General features: G+C 41.8%; 1 protein-coding gene across 29 annotated transcripts in view; it reads right to left on the reverse strand.

Moving 5' to 3' along the window:
* NEB (nebulin) overlaps positions 1–20236 on the reverse strand; it is a 207241-nt gene extending 187005 nt beyond the window's left edge. For all 29 annotated transcript variants that reach the window (XM_032355562.1, XM_032355564.1, XM_032355560.1 and 26 more), the window contains exons 1-10: positions 20134–20236; positions 19431–19516; positions 18846–18910; positions 15131–15172; positions 13370–13591; positions 11242–11349; positions 10664–10768; positions 9884–9988; positions 9138–9242; positions 3325–3429 (exon numbers count right to left, since the gene is read on the reverse strand). In XM_032355562.1, the coding sequence (XP_032211453.1) occupies positions 3325–3429; positions 9138–9242; positions 9884–9988; positions 10664–10768; positions 11242–11349; positions 13370–13591; positions 15131–15172; positions 18846–18881 (828 nt within the window). In that variant the 5' untranslated portion in view covers positions 18882–18910; positions 19431–19516; positions 20134–20236. The remainder of the gene's footprint in view (positions 1–3324; positions 3430–9137; positions 9243–9883; positions 9989–10663; positions 10769–11241; positions 11350–13369; positions 13592–15130; positions 15173–18845; positions 18911–19430; positions 19517–20133) is intronic.
* Positions 20237–21583: the final 1347 nt, after the last annotated feature.

Consider the following 21583-nt stretch of genomic DNA (forward strand, 5'->3'; position numbering starts at 1 on the left):
CGATATTTTCTGAAAGATGTTTTTAAAAATATTTTAGTGAAATACTAAGATAGAGCACACCCCAGCTCCACAGGGATGGAAGGTCCTGTGCTTGGGACCCTTCAGGACCTCACCCCAGGTACCTAAGGTTGTTCATCTGTAGCCTCTGTTATGTAATAAACATAAGAGTGTTTCCCCTGAGTGCTGTGAGCCAATTATTAGCAAATTATCAAATATGAGGAGGGGGTCATGGGAAGCCTGGATTTAAGCCAGTCAGTCAGAGGTATGGGAGGTCCAGATTTACGACTAGTTGTCTGAAGTAGGGTCAGTCTTGAGGGTCTGAACCCTTAACCCGTGAGATCTGAGGCTAACTCCAGGTAGATAATGTCAGAATCAAAGTGAACTAATAGGGCAGCGAGTTGGTGTCAGAGAATTGGTCGGTGGTACAAGACCCATTTGGTGGCAGGAGTTTGCACAGAGAGCAAAGGAAACAGAGCTCTTCCTTTCAACTCTAGATCCCAGTGAGCTATCATTGGACATTCCAGCCTGGAATCTCACATTTTTCCTCATGTTATGAATCTAGAAGGAAGCAGAGAGGCAAGCACTGAGAGACTTAAGGGACTTCCCAGTGTTGCACTCAGAAGCCCACCTCTAGCTGGCTGTGGCGGGCGCAGTGACCTCAGTGGAATGCTCGCTCACATGAACCACCTGCCTGCCTGTCCGTCTGTGTTAGAGCTACAAAATGCGGCTGAGCCAAGACAAGTGCTGCCGTGGAGCTGGTGGCTTCAGCCAAAGAGAAAAGTGAGAGAACGGATTCTGACAGATCCAGTAAGGAAAGCTGGTAAACAACAGAATCAATATATAAGCCATATAATCATTGCAGATATGCAATCATCATATTAACATATGAACGGAAGGGCGCCTGGGTGGCTCAGTTGTTTAAGTCTCTGCCTTTGGTTTGGGTCATGATCCCAGAGTCCCGGGATTGAGTCCCGCATCGGGCTCCCGGCTCTGCAGGGAATCTCCTTTTCCCTCTGACCTTCTCCCCTCTCGTGCTCTCTCTTACTCTCTCTCCCAAATAAATCAATAAATCTTTAAAAACAAACAAACAAACATGAACTGAAGGCTGGAAGACAAAGGGACGGATCTGGGAAACATAGACAAGGAAATGCTGGATTTGAATACCTAAGAGGGAGAAGATCAAGGAGGTTTTATCCATGTCGGAGAGCAAGGAAACGTGGGTCAAAGCCCATAATGGTGGGGAACACTTCAAGAGGACAGAAGCAAGTCCCACAGCTAAATCACCTCTCTCTCCTCCACAAGCAGCTCTAGTCCTCTTATTGGATGGTCTGTGGTTGGATGGACTGCTACCAATCACAAGCATTTCTTCCCAAAGTGAGTATTGTTTTAGATGTTCCGCAGCCATTAAAAACTTGGAATTTGGCTAAGACTGGGATGAATAGCCAAATCTAGTGACTTTCATCCACAGCCATCTTCCCTCGGCTCATACTGCTATTCCACAATGGCAAACCCAGACTGGTGAGGATTTTGAAATGTCCAATGATACCACCGTATCCGGTTGGAGTGGTGCGGTCCAACAGGCACCTCATGCAAGCCACCACTGTAACTGTAAATTTTCTAGTAGCCGATTTTTAAAATGCAAGAAGGAACAGGTGTGAAATTAATTTTAGTAATATATTTTACTTAACCCAATAGATCCAACAAATATGATTTCAATGTGTAATCAATATGAAAATCATGAGCTGTTTTATGTTCTTTTTGTCCTAAGTTTTCTAGACCCAGTGCCTATGTCATGCATATAGGATCCTCAGTTTATATAATCACGTTTCAAATGCTCAGTGGTCACACATGGATGATGGCCACTACATCGAGGAGCACAACTCTAGACTAACCCGCATGTCTAAATTAGCGGAGATTGATTACAGAGCTGGGTGGCTCAGTGGGTTGGGCCTCTGCCTTTGGCTCAGGTCATGATCTCAGGGTCCTGAGATCGAGGCCCGCATTGGACTCTCTGTTCAGCAAGGAGCCTGCTTCCCCATCTCTCTCTGCCTGCCTCTCTGCCTACTTGTGGTCTCTCTCTGTCAAATAAATAAATGCAATCTTAAAAAAAAAAAAAAAAGAAAAAAGAAAGGCATTTTTTAAATCATGTTCAAGTACCCCCATTGTACCCTCAAATAAGGTAAGTGTGCTGCATTAGTAAGATATCATTTAAAATATGCTTTAAATAAAAATTAAAAATAGATTTGTTTTCCAAATGACCATTTGAAAGAGGGTTTGTACCTTTTCTTCAAAAAAAGATCAGTGATCCTTGTTCCCTAATCTTATTTAAGTATGAATATTTTCAGCAGGCCAGCTCTTTCTGGACAGTTCTAAAGTTCATTTCTGCTTAGCCCTGGGCAAATTCCAGGGTCATGGCATTCCTGTTAGTGAAAATTTACTGTACTGATCAGCTCTATCATCCAAATAAGCCCTTGGTTATAGTTAGTAGTCTGCAACGTCAGACATTAAAAACATCAATGAATAAACTTCATCTTTCTAATTTTAATTCCTTCTCCTTTCTCAGAGACATCCTTTCCCACCAAATACCTAAACAAGATAGAAACCTTGAGGTTCCACCAAGATTCAAGCGGTAGACCAAATTGGGGACTGAACTCCATGGAGGGCAATGAGAAGTATTTAAAAGGAGCAGTATCCCAGGAGAAAGTGGCCCAATACAAACCAATTTAAAATAGGACTTTAGATGGGTCTCGTCATCAGCTGAACATCTGTCTCTCGGCATTCTCTGGGAGGGCTGCATTCCGTAGAGCTAGTTTACCAGCCTAAATATAGACAGACTAAGCCATTTTCCTGGGTCTTAAAAGCTATGAAGTACACTGTCCATGGCTGTCACACTAAGCCCTGTCTGAGAGATCACTCTGCGTTCTTATTTTCTCCATGTCTGACAGAGAGCATTAAATCGTATGAGGTCTTCACACTGAATTAAGACAATCAGATCCTCCAAGAAAATGTGCGGTGACTCAGTTCTCGGTTAGTAGCACTTCCTTAAATCACAATGCTAAATGACATCAGGACATAATTTCTGTTCTTAAATGCAGCTTTCTCATTTACCAATCACTGAGTCCTTAAGTGGACCAAACATTTATTAGCATGGCCCCACAGTGTTAATGGAGGTACCGTGTTCAAGGTAGACTTTTTAGGGTCTTATTGCAAAACAACTCTTGGTGTTGGTGTTGGGTCTTCGGGTTCCCCTTACTTTCTCTGAGATTTGAGAGGATTAAGCCAAGAAGTTTCAAGGCAGAGAGTGGCCCAGCCCTATTTACTTACCTTGCTCACTTGATTGGTCACTTTCTTAGCAAATTCTATATCTGGAGGGTCCGGCAGCGTTGTGAATTGAGACTGCTGTTCAGCATGACCTTTTTTGTAGGCAATCTGACAAAATAAAAGATGGGGATGCTCATGAGCCACAGAAAATTATTCTACATCCCAGATTCCATTTGTTGGAATTTAAAAAAAAAAAAAAAAAAAAAGGACTAGGTTTTCATCCATACCTGAAGTTTTGAACTTTAGTGTATCATGTAACAGGGATGTATCCTTGCAGATTTGACATACCTTTGCTCTCAGTATTACTAGTGATTTCTACCTCATTAAGTCTTCCCTCTTCACCAAGGCTATTAACTTAGATGTTTCCTTCCTTTTGTCTCTATGCCGTGATTTATAATTGAAACTACTCTTTTTCTTTTTTTTAAGATTTTATTTAGGGGCACCTGGGTGGCTCAGCCTTTAAGTGTCTGCCCTGCTCAGGTCATGATCCCAGGGTCCTGGGATCAAGTCCCACATTGGGCTCCCTGCTCTCTGGGGAGCCTGCTTCTGCCTCACCCACTCCCCCTGCTTGTGTTCCTCTCTCACTGTTCTCTATCAAATAAATAAATCTTTTTTTTTTAAAGATTTTATTTATTTATTTGACAGAGAGAGATCACAAGTAGTCAGAGAGGCAGGCAGAGAGAGAGGAGGATGCAGGCTCCCTGCTGAGCAGAGAGCCCGATGTGGGGCTCAATCCCAGGACCCTGAGATCACGACCCGAGCCGAAGGCAGCGGCTTAACCCACTGAGCCACCCAGGCGCCCCAAATAAATCTTTTTTTAAAAAAGATCTTATTTATTTGGCAGAGACAGCACAAAGAGGGAGAGCAGCAGGCAGAGAGAGAGGGAGAAGCAGACTCCCCGCTGAGCAGGGACTCGATCCCAGGACCCTGGATCATGACCTGAGCTGAAGGCAGACACTTAACCGACTGAGCCACCCAGGTGTTCCCCAACCTCTTGTCTTTATATCACACCCGCTACCAAAACCCTAGCTCTGAATCAACTCAGCGGCATACTTCCTCTGCTTCCATCCAGGATGCTGAGTGCTACTGAAGAAAACCACACAATTCTACTGACTGGACAATGACAATGCAACAAGCACAACTCAAAGTTCCACTGGAATAAGGTACAGAAGTGGAAAAGGGAGTCTCTCAAATCTAAGCCCTTAGCCTGAAGGCTAGGAGTGTAGCCAGTGATACATTCGGTGAATAAGAGCTTGCTTGGGGCTCTGTGCCCAATACTCGGAATTTATGGTAACCAACTGCCATCTTGCCTTCAAGGAAGCTTGAACATCCCATTATGCATCTCTGCTCAGTCTCTGCTCACAGTGGCTAGTGTTAAATCACAAGACCATCCTTAGGCCCCCAGTCAACTCTCAGCTGCCTCTTTCATAAAGAAACGCTATATATCCACTTCTCTTTCCCTGTACTCATCCCTGCCCTTCCCCACTACTGCGTGGCTCAGAGAAGCAGCCATTTCAGGGCAGAACCCCTGCACTCTCACTGCTGCTCCCTCCCAGCATCCCTCTGTACCCAGCTCCATCCGTCACCTCTTCTCTCTCTCTTTTTTTTTTTTTTTTGACAGCTTCAGCTGCTCCTTCATGAGCAACTTCCCTTTGCCTATTAAAGGCCTCTCTTGTTGGAAAATATGTGTCCGTTAGTCATGCAACCCCTTCACTCTTGCCCTCCTTTTTTCCTTCACTGACTACTCAGGCATTTTTTCCACCAACCTTGACCTCTGCCTCCAAAAAATGCAGAACTATTTGTAGATCCCCAGACACATGAAAGCCTCTTATGCCTCTGGACCTCTCACGTGCTGTTCCCTTTTCCCTGGTAGGCCCCAGCTCCAGGCTCTCATCTGCCTGCGAACTGCTGCTCATTCTCCACGGCTCAGGACAAGCAACTGTCTCCCCACCTGAGGACCTTTCTCTTGGGACCTCACTCAACTTGGCACTTGTCTCCTTTAAAGGAATTCCCAGATGACACTATGATCCATAGTTTTCCTACCTGTCCGTCCTTGGACTGTGAGCTCTGTAAGGCCAGAAAACACAACCTCTTGTCTGGGAGCCCTGGTGGTTCACACAGAAACTGACCAGAGCAAATGTTCAATGACTGAATTCTGAATGTGTCTTTTATATACTGAGGGCATGGGGGAAATCTCAAGAGATGGCTTATCATCCCAACTTTTCTACTCAGTTGTGAGACTTGAACAAATTATTTCTCCTTCCACATGGAGGTATTCTTCTTTACACTATAAAGAAAGAGGCTGGACAGTTCCAAGGTCCCACTCATCATCTTCATGCTTTAACCAAGTCTAACTATGACTTAACCCGATAATATCTACCTACTGCCTGTAACAAAAGCTTTTATGAACATTAGATCAATGGGGGATTTAAAACACTAATTTTAAAATGCATTTATATTAATTCCACTGGTCAAGCTTTAAGTAGTATAGACTTTATTTTAGGCATAGGGTGACTGGTATTTTCTATGGCTGGTTAAGTCCTCAGAGAATAAGAAACGTCCTGTCAGGAGAAATGCTTCCTAAGTATGACATCCTGTCAAAAACTTCAGAGAAATCAGATCTAGAAGTCCTAATTTCTCAGGAACCTTGTTCAGAATTCTGTCTAATTAGAATGCTACACTCTGGATCAACTTAAAGACTCTCTTGGTATTTGTAAAATTATTTGGTCTTTGCTCAGATAGCAAGAAAAACATGGTAAGTAGGTTTCAGAGAAACAGGAAAAGGGTGCAGGAAAGGGACAGAAAGCTTCCAAACCCAAGTGCTTGGTTTGAAATCTACATGCCTACCCAGCATTATGTTCTGTGAACAACAGCCTGCTTGGGGTTCTGTGCCCAAAAATTGTAGAAGTTCATGGTACGGACAACAGTATTAATAGGCACGTTGGTAATCTGATACTTGGCGCATAACCTGCAATTAAATTAAAAGCCCTATCTTAACTGCCAAGTTCTTCTGAGGAAGGATGGGAAGATTCTACTTCATTATTATATATTCTCCATTCTGGATTCTACTCAGAGATCTCAAAAATGGGGTCAACTTAACTGTTCAGAGGCCCTAGCACTAGAGTGACATGGAGGCAACCCCCCAGCTCTCCATTTGATGAAGAAAGGGAGACATGTGGAGATTAAGTGTCTTCTTGGAAACCTCTTCCTAGGCTTATATGACATGGCATTTCCTGGTTCTCCTTCAACTTCTCTGACAGTTTGTTCCCTCATTCTTTTGCTGGCTCCTTTCCAGGTGTCCTAAGTATGGGCGTCATCCAAAACTCTGCTCTTGGCCATACGCTGTTCTGCCTCCCTCATACGGTTTCACATCTTCAGCTGTCCCTTTTATTCTGAAGACTCTCAAATGTTCATTTCTTGTCCTGTTCTCACACCTATGCAATAGAATGAATTTCTAATTTATCCATAAAATGCCTTGATCAGAATGTTCCACCATCTCAACTCTGTTTCTCTATTCATTAGTGCACCATTACTAGTTGTAGCCCTATATGCCCAGACTACCAGACTTCCTCATAAACTCCTCTATGTGTCCCCTCACTCCTTCATCTCCAATATCCAATGTCCTTAACCCTTTTAAAATACTTATTACCTTCAGATTCCTTTCTTCCTTTCCTTTGTCCCTGTCATCCCTTTGTTTTCCTTTGTCCCTGTCATCCCTTTGGTCTCTCTGTATTACTAAAACAGTCTTCTTCAAATGATCACAATTTTTCCCAGTCTCAATCTACTATATTGTCCTTCAGATTTTTTCCAAATCCTACTTTTTACCATATTGTTTTCCCCTCCAAAAATCACATGATATCTCTTATGCACTACCATATCACATCAGAATTATTTCGTCTGATTTTCAAGGTCCTGCTACCAGTTTCTTAAAAGTGCCCTCCTAACTAGGCACCCACAACATTCACTTTCTTTGTCCCCTCAAGACTGATTTCACCACTATTCCTTTGTTCAAGGGTATTCTCTCCTTGAAATGCCTTTCCTTTTCGCCCCTTCCCTTGGGATTGCCACTTCCGCATGGCCTTCTCTAATTACTTGCATGTTCCCTCTCTTTCAGCAAGTATTAGACTATAGAATTTGCTTTCTAAAATTTTTGAAAAAATTTTTTCTTATTGTTTAATATGTAACAATTTTATTTTATCTGATTATAAAGTCTCAAGGGAAAGAATGAAAACTTCTTTTCATACCTTTCTATCCCATCAGCTATGTATGCATAATGGACTTTCAACAAGTAACTACTGATCACTTGATAAAGGTTACACAATAATATTATATGTTCATGACATACAGAACCAAAAAACTAATTTAAAAGAGAACCAACTGGTCCCTATATATTAAAACCAGTACAGTACTAGATAGACTTAAATTTTTGTTATGGCTTTTTTATTAACTTACTCTATGGAAAAACAGGAATACACCTAAGTTATATTTTAATCAACTGTATGAAAACCGGGATAGAAATATGTCCCCTAAATTTGCAAATGATATAGAGTGAGAGGTGATAAAAGATTAAGACCTCAAAAGTTGGAGACACCATCAAATGATTATGCATAATTCCAGTACAGGGCAAGGTAAGATTCTAAGATCCATTAGAAATAAATCCTAGTAATTTTCAAGACACCAAATGACTTGTTAAGTCCACAGTGAGTGTTAGAGGTTTGAGGGGTCTAGTTGACAACTCAAGGAAAAACAACTTGTTGTTTTATAAAACCGTGTTCTCCTGAAGATAAGAGCAGAAGTCTGGATTTTCAATACAGACTCTAGCAAATCCAGGAGTCAAGACATAAAACTCCTCAAAACAAGGGCAACTGTTAGAATCAAGTGGAGCTCTCTACTATGGCTGGTGCTTTCAACATAGGGACTCAACAGGCCTGCTAAATCCCTCTAAAAAAATGGTTTTCAAGGGCACCTGGGTGGCTCAATTGGTCAAGTGTCTGCCTTCAGCTCAGGTCGTGGTCCCACGGTCCTGGGATTGAGCCCCGCATCGGGCTCCCTACTCCCTGCTTCCTGCAGAGCAGAGAGCCGGCCTTTCCCTCTCCCACTCTCCCTTCTTGTTTTCCCTCTCTCGCTGTGTCTCTGTCAAATAAATAAAATCTTTAAAAAAAAAGTTTTCAAGGTCGAAGACACTAAAATTCTGGCCAGTGGGGACTGCTGACATTTTATGAACTCTGAAATATCCTCCATGTCTCTGAAACATCCTCTATGTATAGCTGATGGCAAGAGATTTTTGTGAGAGAACTACACAAACACGTTTGGACAAGTGTGTCAGTCCATGTAGAAAAGGGGAGACACACCACAATTCAGACTTTATAATTAGGATAGCAAATCAAAAACCTTCAATAACATTTTTCACTTAATATACTTGAGAAAGTGTCTATGAGCCCAAAGGATTTTTTAAAATGCCACTCTATTGTCACAGAAAAAACTTCAACTCCAGCCAAGGAAACAGAGGGCACATGAGACAGTGGAAAGAACTTGGGATCACATGACCAAGCTTCTAATCTGGGCTTTGCCACTAACGACCTATGTGGTCTCAGACTCAGGTTCTTCACCTAATAAAAAAACAAGACTGTTAAATTAAGTCTAATAAAATTATAATATTATGTCTAGTTAAGACACCATAATGATTCTAGACAGATTCATCTGCTATAATGACATTTAGCCTTTTTGAAAAATTGCAGTGAACATCTGGCCAGAAGACATAACTTGAGGTGTCCTGATACCGCACTCCCCAACAATGTTGACTGCACTTGACTTACGTCACTGAGGGCTTTCTGGGCTTGGGCCACCCTTCTCAGCTCTGGGCTATCGTTGTACGGGTAAAACAAGCTTTTGTCAGCTTCCCAGTCCTCGGTATACAGTTTCTAAATCAGAAAAGGGAGAAAAATTATGAGAAAGTGAGTTCCCACTTACACAAAATACACGATTTTGAATTTATCCATCAGTAGCAAGAAGAAATTAAGCAAGGTAAAAAGCCAAGGTAAATGGAATCTGCAGATAACCTCCCCCTCTCCACTCAGTCCAAGTCATATTTATTAATAGCTTGTCCGCTTCTTTTGACAAATCTTATTTTCAGAAGGGCGGATGTGTCTGATTTTGTTTCATCTCCTCTCTGGGACTGTACCTGCTTCCTACAACAAGGACTAATGCAAGTGTAAGGAGCCAGGAGATACTTTGCATGGTCTCTATCATGAAAAGCATTTAATAAGCATGATAGCCAGAAATACCCCAAGTGTAACCCAAGGTTTGAGAGCCAGTTCCCAGGTGCATCTTCGTTCGCCCCTACTTGTTCTCCCCATGTTGCTTAGCTTCCCCCCAAGACCCTCTCCTTCACTCTACTCAAGAGCTTTCCTCTCAGTTCCTCCCTGCCCACCTCCATCCCTGAAACCCACATGGCTCAAGGATACTCACAAAAAGTGAGCATTCCAGATCATCAAGAGGACTGGGTATTGCTCTGATTTATGTGGGGGAAGGAGAGAAGCAGCGACAGAGCAGGAGCCCTTACCTTACTGAACATGGCTGTGTTCTTAACTGCCTGGACAAGTTCAGGGGCATCAGGGGGAAGCAGGTACTTATCCTTGGTGTCTTCCCAGTTCTGCTTGTATAAAACCTAGACAGAAAGAGCAGAGGACCAGTGGTTCGTGTCTCCCCGAAGGGCATGAGGGTGTAGAGAACAGAGAGCTGTGAAGTCTTTCACATTCCAAGTGTCCTCACACCAAGGCTGCCCTTGTGCCTATGCGTTACTAGCATCAGTTAGGAAAACACTGACCACATCAATGTCCCATTAATACTTTTCCTATGCTGGTAAGCTTTTACTTGAAAAGTCTGATTTTTTAAAAATAAATCATGATTAGGATTCTCCTACAGATTCCTTTCAAAGGCTACAAACTTCTTGGCCATTGGCTGAATCGGGATAGGGGACATGTTCCTTTTGACTTACATGGTATTTTTTACAATGTTTTAAATTAGTTGCTTACATTTGAAATTTGAGGATTTCTTGTAAAAATTGAGCTCTCTGACTGGTTTAAGAATAATTAAGAGACTCTGGCAACACTGGGCCTACCTTTCCAGGCCACCATAAACCTTCCAGCCCACTTCAGTCATCCGGTGGCCTCGATGACGCATGTGCAGCCTGGGTCTCCCTCACTGTGAGCTCACAATGCCCCAGATTCAAAGGAGACAGATTGGCAAGCAGGATTAGGCCTGTCTAGCTCTGTCCTCTACAGCCAGGTAGAGGTCACCTACGTGCTCTTCAGCATCCCAGCCATCCACACCATGAGCTCACCTTACTGACTTGCTGCGACACTTTCTTTGCATGTTCAATGTCCTTTGCTTTTTCGTCTACGTGACAGATAGTTTTAGCAACATCGCCATCCATTCGATACTTAACCTGCAGAAATAATGCACAGAGTTCATGACAGGCATGCCCATGTGAGCACAGTAAAGGAAATCTATAACCCAAAAGCACTAACCTGACGACTCACTGTCTGTTCCACAAAGCAAAGTTCCTACATTTTAGGAAGAAAACTGCGATCCCAAAGGTCTGCCGAGCTCCTACATTCCCTGCATATCTGCTTTCCTGGAAGAGTTTCAGCCTCCCTGCACTCCTCCAAGGAGGACCACCGTGAACTCGAATTCCCCATCTCATATCATCTCTTGCTCACTTATTAAGCCAAGCTTTTAGATAGCTCTTGGGGTTCGCATTTAGAGCCGCACAATCTTGAGCCAACACTTCCTCTAGATTTCTGGACTGGCTCATAGTAATTCGACTCTTCTTTTTGTCTATACACATTAAAGCCCTCAATTCCCAGCGATGGACATGTTTTTGACATGTCTCGCCTTTATTTTAGAAATGCAGCCCACCTCACTGAGTTGATCTTGCACTTTCTTGATCCGGCGAAGTTCTGGGGTATCAGTTGTGATGGCGTATGGCTGTCCTTTTGCTTTCTCATAGTTCTCCTTGTATTTATTCTGAAAAGAATATCAGATATTAGCCTAAAACCTGACAAGACAGCAGCAGAAATTTCAAGCAATACATTCACCCCTTCTGATAAAAAAAAAAAAAAAAAATCCTGCAAGTTCTAACAATTATCAGTTATAACAGCTTTCTTTTTGTCCCTTGTCCAATTCTCAGCAAAAACTAAAATAGATTTGTTCATTATTCTTCCTAAACATGGTTGGATACTTGAGACAGTAGAAATTCTATTACAGACTATTGTCTTGAAAATGCCCTAAAATGATTCTCTCAATGTTTTCATTGTCTGAATGCACACATAAAAAGTCCGAACCTCAATAATTTTAGAAAATAAATATAGAAATTATCTGAAAAGATTTGATTGCTAATACAATGCAAAAATATTCAATTCAGAAGTTGTAGCTAAATCTTAATGGTTTCTATAGCTGAGACACCAGCTGAATTAATGGAAAGTCTGAATTATGGAGTATTTTGAAAAGGAATGCAATTTCATTATTTCCGCTAAATATACAATGAGTTCTTGCCTTAATAACAATGTGCATAATTTATCATTATTAATGCTTCAATTATACTCCTAAATGTAGTCAACAATCTAAATTATACTCTTGATTTTATCACTAACCACTTTAAAAATACTATAAACCTTTGCCAACATTTTCTTCAGACTATCAGAAATTCTAGGTATTATCATCAGAATTTATGAGATTTTATGGCACTAAATGGACAAAAAAAAATTTTCTGTTATTACTGAATACTGCAATGATAAAGGAGGCAAGCTAATCTTGTTTTTAGAGCTCAAAGCCTTAGGAAACTAGGTTTTAGGCCATTCAAGAATCTGAACTGGAAATTGGCCAAATAGTCCCCAGGAGTTAACACTAAACCAAACATGGCCATTTACCGACCAGTCACAATGGGATGCTTCTGACTTAAGTCCTTAGTCCTATATAATTCAATGTTTCCATGAGCTGCTTTTCATTTTTTCCAAGCTCCCGGAGGATGTGCAATCAGGCCATCTAGTGAGACATCAGCTTGCATGGACAATCCACAAATGAGATCCATTCACTTGGGTCTCAATCTGCTGCCAATCACTATAAATTATTACAGTCTAACTGTACATGGAAATTTAAGGACCAGGGACCTTCAACAGCAGTGATTCTCAACCAGAGCTTCACATTTTCAAAGCCAGGCAGCTTTTAAAAATCTCCCTGCACAGGTCCCAACCTCAGACTAATTAAACCAGAACAGCCTGGGTATCAGTAGCTTTAAAACTCCCGGAGGATTCTGATGTGCAGCCACAGTTAAAAAACCACAGAGCTGGGGCACCTGGGTGGCTCAGTTGGTTAAGCAATCTGCCTTCGGCTCAGGTCATGATCCCAAGGTCCTGGGATCAAGCCCAGTGGAAAGCCTGCTTCTCCCTCTCTCCACCCCCTGCCTGTTCTTTCTCTGTCCCTCTCAAATAAATAAAATCTTAAAAATCAAACAGACAAAACAAACAAAACGTTGTTCCAGGATATAGTCAAACATTCCGATCCTCATTTCAGATGAGCCCTTAGTGTGATCCTGGTTTTCTAAACTACACTTCTTCATCATACAGCTCTTGAAGACCTTTTTACATATTGTTAAGTATCTGGGTAAGGAGCATTCTGCTCAGACACAGTTTAAATAGATGTTATTTAGCTTCTGTGAATGGATTTCAACTGAATCTCTATTTATGACTTCATGATTCTAGACTGGCTAACAGATTTTGATTAAATACCAATAAATGCTTTGTGACTGGCCTCCTGCTTATCTTGTGGGAATAATTGCAGTAAGGATGCTTTCTCTGACGCTGCAATGGTGCCAGTGAATTACATGAGAGGAAAATTCAAGAGTCACGAGAGCTTATATTTCTGCAGGGAAGTCTTTGTCTCACACAAGGCTGAGAAACAAAATTCAGCCGGCGCCAAAAACAGCTGGTTGAGAGTCAGTACTTTCTCAATAATAAAACCAGATTAGCAGAAGCTATTTGAAACTTACTGGGCTAAAGAGTTCCTGCATCTTCTGACTGTGTACAATGTAGGGGGTCATGAACTTCGAAGAATCCAGTTTCTTCCGGATAACCTTCTTCCTCTCCACTGGCTTGGTGGTAACCGGCTGTGCCGGTACCGGCTGTGCCAACGCGGGTTTGGAAGGTTCTGACTGCTCATAGTCAGATGTGGTTGTCCGTGTTGTCGTAGTTTCATAGATTTCTGTTATTGTCTGAAAATGGGACATGCAGTTCAACATTGTTATGGAAGTAAAAACTGTGATCGTGTGATCTTGGTATACAGGCATTATTCTGATCACAAGTCAGACTTCCACCCCTCCTGTAACTTCTACCTGTCTAAAACAGACCAAAGCAGGACATCATACACTCTGTCCAGTGAAGGTACATCACATTATGTAAATTTGCTTGTTCAGGAGAGTGTGTAGTCAAAAGGTTACTCCTTCCTAACTTGCTACACAGTGCCTTGAAACTCCATTTGTGTAGAAAGGAACCCAAATGCTTTCAGGCTGGATAAAAATCAGAAATACAATATTCTTAAACATTTAAAATCTTCTTAAATCGTTTGGGTAGAGTAAAAGCAAACTTGGGATGAGAGAACAAAAGATTAAGATGATCAAATAAAGCTTGACTTCCTGACTTCATGTTCACTTTTAAATGAGTCTAAGAAAAAGTGGGGTTGCTTGTCCCATAATGAACCTGAGTGCCATGTACACTAATAAATGCTTACTTAGGTGGACAAGGGCAATGACGACAACATGGGGGGTAATTTTCCTTAACAACAGTCCTATGCATGTGGTAGGTGGGAGATTATGGTTTCTTACAAAAGCCTGTATAGTAGAAGAAACTAAGGCCCAAAGTTTAGGTCTAGTCCAAGGTTCAAAATACTGTATGTAAGAAAAGAAGGTAAGTAGCCAAGTCATAGCACGATTTCCTTCACAGCAAATATCCTCTGTACTGATGGACGAGATCTAGCATTGGTTTGTAAAGAGAAACCAAGGCAACAAGGGCATTGGATGTCTAGGACAACTTTGTCAGATCATTGCTAATAGATTGTTTTCTGCCCATTGTTACTGATGTATGCTTGATGGTGACAAATTAACCAATTTACAGCATCTAAAATGTTAGGTTTCATGCAGTCACAAGCTCTTCAAGCAGGCTCCAGGAGAGCCATCACTGTCATTCTCAAAAGAAACAGCTCCATTCAGAAAAGGAAGCATGAGTGAGACATTTCACCCTAAAAAAATACCATCTTGGGATACACATGGGAAAGGCTTATGTGCTACAATCTAAGTAACATTTCATTGCCTCATCAGGGACAAAGGCTTGGAGGTGCCATTCCCTGTTGGCACAGATGGTGGCCCACAAGTTACGACTCTAAACAATAAAATTGCGTGTCCCCGTGGAACTCACATGTCCAAGGCCATGCAATTAGTACAGTCACAGAGTGGTGATAGCCAATGATAAACAGCTACTTATTTTGAGGAGTACCACCTACCCCCCAAAAGACCACATGAACAATGGGGAAACCATCCCCAGCCACTTTGGATATGCTGAATAGCAAAGACAGTGACATAACCTGTCACACAGGTAGCGTTCATTCTTGTACCATCAGCAGCCATGCACATGTAAGTGACTGATTCTCTCTCAGACTCTCCCGTCGCCAGCTCTGTAGCCCTGGGAGTCTGTGAGGAGAGAAGGCTCTGACTGCTTTCATCAGCATGCAGCTCATGTGGACATGGGCTGGGTCTTACCTCTCCCGGCACCTCTTCATAGACTGTCTCCTCTGTGTAATACTACAAATAGAGCACAAAGGAATCATGAGAACAAAGCAGAAGTCACTTCTCCTCTGCCTCGGCTGAACCACAGGACTATTTCACTACAGCCCAGTTGGTGTGCACTAAGTGTGGGAAGGAAGTACATGACGGAAGCCATTTTAGCTTGGTGAAACTTCAGGGAAGCTAACGTGAATGCCATCAGACGAGGCAAGGAGATGCAGGGTGAGGAGAACGGGGTCTGAAGTGGGTTCTCTGCCAGAGGCAGTTATTTTACTTATGACAAGCAAAACCTTTTCTTCTGGTACCCAGGGCATAATTTGCAGAGAAAGTAGGAGAACAAAATCCTAAGTATGTGGGCTGTGCAGAAGGGAACTTGATATAACCCACTGTTTGTGACTAACAATAAAACAAAATAGAACTCCTTGACTGGATTGTGTCATGGAAAGACTAGATTCAAAAACCTATACACATCTCAGTGACCCCTATGTCCCCGTAATTACTAAGAACAAGAGTCCCTTCCAGAGTGAGGGGTGCATCCGTATATGGCACGATGGTCCTGAAAGGATGCAAAGATGAAAATCTGCAAATGCCAAGGGGAGAAGGAGAAATGCTAGGACCTCTCAGCAAAAGATGTGGGAAAGTGAGGCTACAGTTGACAATTGAGGGCTCTGAGGTACTTGCAGGCTGGATCTGAAATCAAACCTACTTTTGTTCTACTTCTGACATCACCAGCAATAAATAGAAGCTGACAGGAACTGGCTGACATTTTGTTTCAGATGCGTAAAGGGAGTGGAATCCTGCCCCCAGCCTCACCCGGCAAAGCTGGGCAAGCAGAAGGAAAGACTCAGGCCAAGGCACACAAGGAAAGAGACAAAAATGAAACACTGGGCTCATTTTCTCGGTTCACAAAATGTATATCGCTGTAGGCTTCATTTATCTTTTCTCTGTCATCAAAACATATGCTCAGGGACAGAGAAAAACGCGAACTACAAAATTTCCCTCAGGTGGCCTCCTTTCTTCTGCCCTTGGCTCAGTGAACCCTTATCAAATTATTTAACCATTGCCGATAGACCACTGGCTCTATTTCATCTGCAGGAAGATTAATATAAAATTTACCTAATGTCCCTTACTCTTGCACTTTCTTTTCTTCTGCACTAGTCCTTTAATTTAAAAATCTACTCTCCAGGGGCGTCTGGCTGGCTCAGTCGGTTAAGTAGCTGCCTTTTGCTTGGGTCATGATCCTGGGGTTCTGGGATGGTTCCCTGCATCGGGCTCTGGGAGGGGTTGCTTCTTCCTCTACCTGCTGCTCGCCCTACTTGTGTGCATGTGCTCCCTCTCTGTTAAATAAATAAATAAATAAATAAAATCTTAAAAAAATAAAATTTAATATCCATCTGTAGGTCCTTAGGCATAGCAAGAGAAACCATAAGCTCCCACAGGACGGAGACTTTCTCTTTTCTATGCCTTCATCACATGGGAAATATCATTTGGACACTTTAGGGAATACTGTTTGATCATGATCCACAGAGAACCATGCCTCTGGCCACACAAAACATCAGGGACTGGAGAAGGAAGTATTAAACTAAAGCAAATGATTCACGACTATTTTGGATTTTCTTAGCACCCAAGGAAAAGCAGCTCTTGGTAGCCATCCAGTTTTACCTTTCCTGGGCTCTCACCATGGGTAAACATATCTTGGAAATAAGCTTATAAAAAAAGCAACACTACCCAAATGGTTGGCATTAACTCATGTGCCAAATCCCACTTTTAGAGCTGTGCCACTAATTAGTGCATCCTCGTTTCTTTTCCTTCCTATCCGAGTTTCAGTTTGAGTAGAGTGATAGTACAGTTTTATTTAGATGTCCAAGGCCCCTAGAAGATCTCTTTCTCAAGCCAGTTCCTGGCTTTGAACTCTTCCTTGACCATTTTCTCAAATTTGCCACCATTCCATTCTTCATGGCATCTTTTTTGAGGTCAGAGGGACCTTGGTTGAACATTCCCTGCTGAGAAGTCTATCAGTTTAGCAACTGCTAGTCAGACCCAGAAGCAGTAATAGGAATAAAATGGCAAGGATGAGAAGCCGAAAAATAGCCCCCTCCATTTTTGTGACATCTAGTCAAATCAATCAGGTCTAACGCTGAAGACAACTTCCAATGACCAAAGAACACAATTATTTTGAGAAAACCAAGGGATTTTTAACTTGGAGGCTAAAAAGAATTACTGGTATTACTACCACAGGAAGGCAATTTAATTTTAAATTGTGTCATTGTTGAATAGTGATTATTCTAACTCATGGGGACATTTGTAAAATGCACGCCAGTAATACTGACCATTGAGAATGTAGCCTTCGGCACTTAAGCCACAGATAATCATTATTATACTGTAGGAGATTCATTCTGTGTTTTGTTCCTAAATCCTTCAGTAATAAGATTAATTTTATTTGTAGAACAACAAATTTTTCTTCATCTAAATGTGGACCACTCATTAAAATAATCTTCCAAAGTTAAATTTTGGCACTGTCATTTAGACTTTGGTTCTGGGTAGCTCTTAATTTCATCCTGATAAAAAGCACAGGTTTTCAAAACTGCCTCCAAGTATCTTAGGCACGTGGAGGTTTCCCTATACTTAGATCATCATTAATTGTAAATTAAGTACTTTCAGATTCAATTTCAATGTTTTTCTATGGATTACAGCCCTCAAGCCTTGAGATTCTAGAATGTGAAGCTGAAGGCAAGCACTGATGAAGAAAAACCGTAACATGACAAAAACAAAATTTTATAAAATAGATAATTAACAGCTTTGCAAAATGTGTCAGATGTCCATAAATAACCCAGAGGAAATTTTTCAGGATGTCCACTTAAGTCTTTGTTTAAATTTTCTTCAAAATTTAAACACAAAAGCTAGTCTGTTCACTTAAGTAAACGGAGTTGATAGGAAAGTGTGGCTCCAAATGTCACTTGTGAGCGTGATGAGTTCATACATACAGGTACCTGTACACATTTACATATATGCAAAATCTCACATATAAAATCTCCTAAGTATATTATTCTGAACACTGATTCCATAACACCCTCTAGGTAATCAGCTGGTTGAAGCAAAGAGTAAGTTTTCCCTACTGCTGTGTGGAAACTAAGAGTTCAGTTTTCAGAATTGTCCCTTTGTCTCCTCTGTCCCTTTGATCAGGAGGGTTGGCAGGTGGGGAAGAAGGTAGATTCAAGAGGTGCCTGGGTGGCTCAGTGGGTTAAGCCTCTGCCTTTGGCTCAGGTCATGATCTCAGGGTCCTGGGATCAAGCCCCTGCATCGGGCTCTCTGCTCAGCAAGGAGCCTGCTTCCTCCTCTCTCTCTCTGCCTACTTGTGATCAGTCTCTGCTAAATAAATAAAAATCTTGAAAAAAAAAAAAAAGGAGGTAGTTTTAGAAGATTGATTAAAACCTGCCTTCACCCCACACCATGTTTTTCTGAGAGTTTAAAGAAAAGCAAGAGTGGGAAACAGTGGTATTTCTTTTCAATTCCAAATCCCACATAATGATAATGAAACTGAACATAAACTATTCCTTTCTCATGCTTTAAATAATGAGTCTTTGTGAAGTTATAAGAGATGATGTATTTCTCAAATGATTAATTCACCTACACAGCTTTGATTGTCGCCACATGAAATACGTGGCTGTCAGAGTCAGCTTTTTCATCTTACCTCCACCACCTCCTCATATTCTTCGTCATCTGCCATTTTCCCAGAGTAGTAGTGGCACCTACAAACTTTTCATATTCCAGACAAATGAAAATACATTAGCATCTATCCCTAGGACTGAAATCACAACACCATAAAAACAGAATTTAACACTTCTCCATCCGACACACCCGTAGATCATTGCAGGTTCCGTGACAGGAGATATTTAGATCCCCGTCTAGAAACCTCAAACTTCAAATTAGTCTCTTGATTCCTTCACTAGTAATACGTCAGATATTGCTACTTCTAGCTACACAATCCATTTAGTGAAAGTTATAAAAGGAAGCAAGTAAGAGGCTTCAGATTCAAAGAAACAGGGTATTTACATTTCTAAATACTTGCAGAAAAACATTTTCAGGCAAAAGTATTAGTGAAAACAAGGTCAGCTTGGCTTCCAGAAGTTAGAATTTTTCGCCAGCACCGAAATTCTAGGAGGGCTGCTTTAGGTCTCTCCAGCGCTCTAACGCATCCTAGCAGTCTATCCTACGCTTGGAATTAGAACACAGAAAAACAAATCTGTCAGTAGCTTGAAAAAAGAAAAACAGAAACCTCAAGGCAATGGGGTTAATTGTTTCCCGAATACCATTGGCTTATATGGATTATTTCTCTTCTGCTTCTGTAGCTCTTCCTCAAACCTGAAAAATAAGAAATGTTCAAAGCGTTGACTGACGTAAATCTAAGAATGTGGGTCTTTTTTAAGCTTCTAATTCAAGAGCTACCGAAAGGCTCTCCCAAGGCCTTCTCAGTTTGACGCCAGAGAGCGGGACTCTTCTTGATAAAAGTGGATGATGACTTGGAGCAGCTGTCCCTTCGGCCTGAAGATATTTGCCGTGTAAACCAATACCCCGCCATGGCTGGTTTTGTTAAGCTAGGGAAACTGCCACTCCTTCGGAGGCAAATGAAGCCCAGTAGAACAGGATAAATATAGGAATGCAGAACACAGATCCTTTTACATACTAATATATTTAGAAAAGAAAAATCAAAGGCGAAAACTTTTAAAAATATTGTCAGTTAGACGGGAGAACCAACTCAGGCGAGCAGTAGGTTGGTTAGTACAGGCCCTGACTCTCATCACAACACAACGGCAGATGAAGTAGGGCCTGAGGAGGGTAATAGGGTTACAAACTTCTCCGGGCCCATTTCCATCCCTAATTTCCCCAGTTCTGACCCCAAACTTTGGAAACTACTTCAAGGGAAGCTGCAGAACATCTCCAGCAAGAACATGACAGAAAAAGCCATCAGGTGGCCTTACCTTTACTCTATCAAATCAATTTCCTCAGCAGCAAAGCCTCTCCCAACTCTTCCCTCCCGAGAACCCCAGGCAAGAGCCGGCGTGGTGCCTGGGCTCCGCATGATCACGTGGCCCCGGCAGCCAATCAGAACCGGAGCCGCTCGAATTTCAGGAGCTAAATATACTGCGTGATCTTCTGAAAACCACCTGTTCATCAATTCCACTAAAGGATAAAGGGTAACAAATTGCTTGCTCAGAACTATTCAAATGTAGTGGAATTTTACTTAATTTCCAGCACATGGGGTTCCACTTTAGGTTTAATCTCTCATTGCCCCGTTTAATACCATACTCGTGCAAAAAAAAAAAAAAAATTCGGATAAAAAATGCATGTCTTTGAGGGGCTGTGACCCTTCTAGAGCTGCTTTCGTCAGGTCAGTTGTCTCCCTTTCATGGAGGTAAACACACTTCCCCTGGCACTGCTCACCAGGTGAGCCACATGTAAGTTCCAGGCCTTCATGTGAAGTCAACAGAGGAGTAAAATCCACGAAACCACACGTTGGCAAGAACAATGGTTAGAATGGTGAAAAGATGAAATGACAGGTGAAAATATTTAATGTGACGCTAGCTAAGATAGCCCCAGGGTGTAATTAGAATAGGCCCCATCCTTTTTTTGTTACTAAACCAGGGTGGCTGGATGCCGGGACCACATTCATTATCTTCTCCCTCCTTAGGTAAAGGCCCAGGGCTGGGAATACAGAGCCTCTTTTATATGTGACTGGGTTTCTTTCTTTTTTTTTTTTTTTTAAGATTTTTATTTATTTGACAGACAGAGAGAGATCACCAAGTAGGCAGAGAGGCAGGCAGAGAGGGAGGGGGAAGCAGGCTCCCCGCTGAGGGAAGAGCCTGATGTGGGGCTCGATCCCAGGACCCTGAGATCATGACCTGAGCTGAAGGCAGATGCTTAAACCACTGAGCCACCCAGGCTCCCCTGTGACTGGGTTTCTGATTTTCCATTTAGGCAGGTGGCTTCTAGAGGCCAAGTGTGAATGCAAGCACAAAAAGGTTCAATTTCCAAACAGCAATAGCAGATAAAATTAAAATCAGTAAATTACCAGGAGAAGATAATGCTCTATTAGGTAAGTCAGTGTACCACACTGAGTTTGTAAAAACTGCCTAGCAATTTTCTATCTCAAGACAATTTTCACTGATTTAATCTCTCACTAAACCTCTGTACTAAGGCAAAAACGCTGTGGGTCACCCGAAACTTGACACGGATTTGACTTTAAACCTATTGTAATAGTTCCTTTTTTTAGCTAGATGTTAGGAAGTATTGTCACATTTCAAACAGATGTACCTCTCCCCCTACCATGATTCATATGGTGGCCAATAAAATTGAACATTATTTTATTGTCTTAACTTAATTAAACCTTGTTCATTTTCTATGTTCTCACAGGTTTTATGACCAAGAGAT

This window comes from Mustela erminea, chromosome 8 (assembly GCF_009829155.1).
Source record: "Mustela erminea isolate mMusErm1 chromosome 8, mMusErm1.Pri, whole genome shotgun sequence".
Taxonomy (NCBI): Eukaryota; Metazoa; Chordata; class Mammalia; order Carnivora; family Mustelidae; genus Mustela; species Mustela erminea.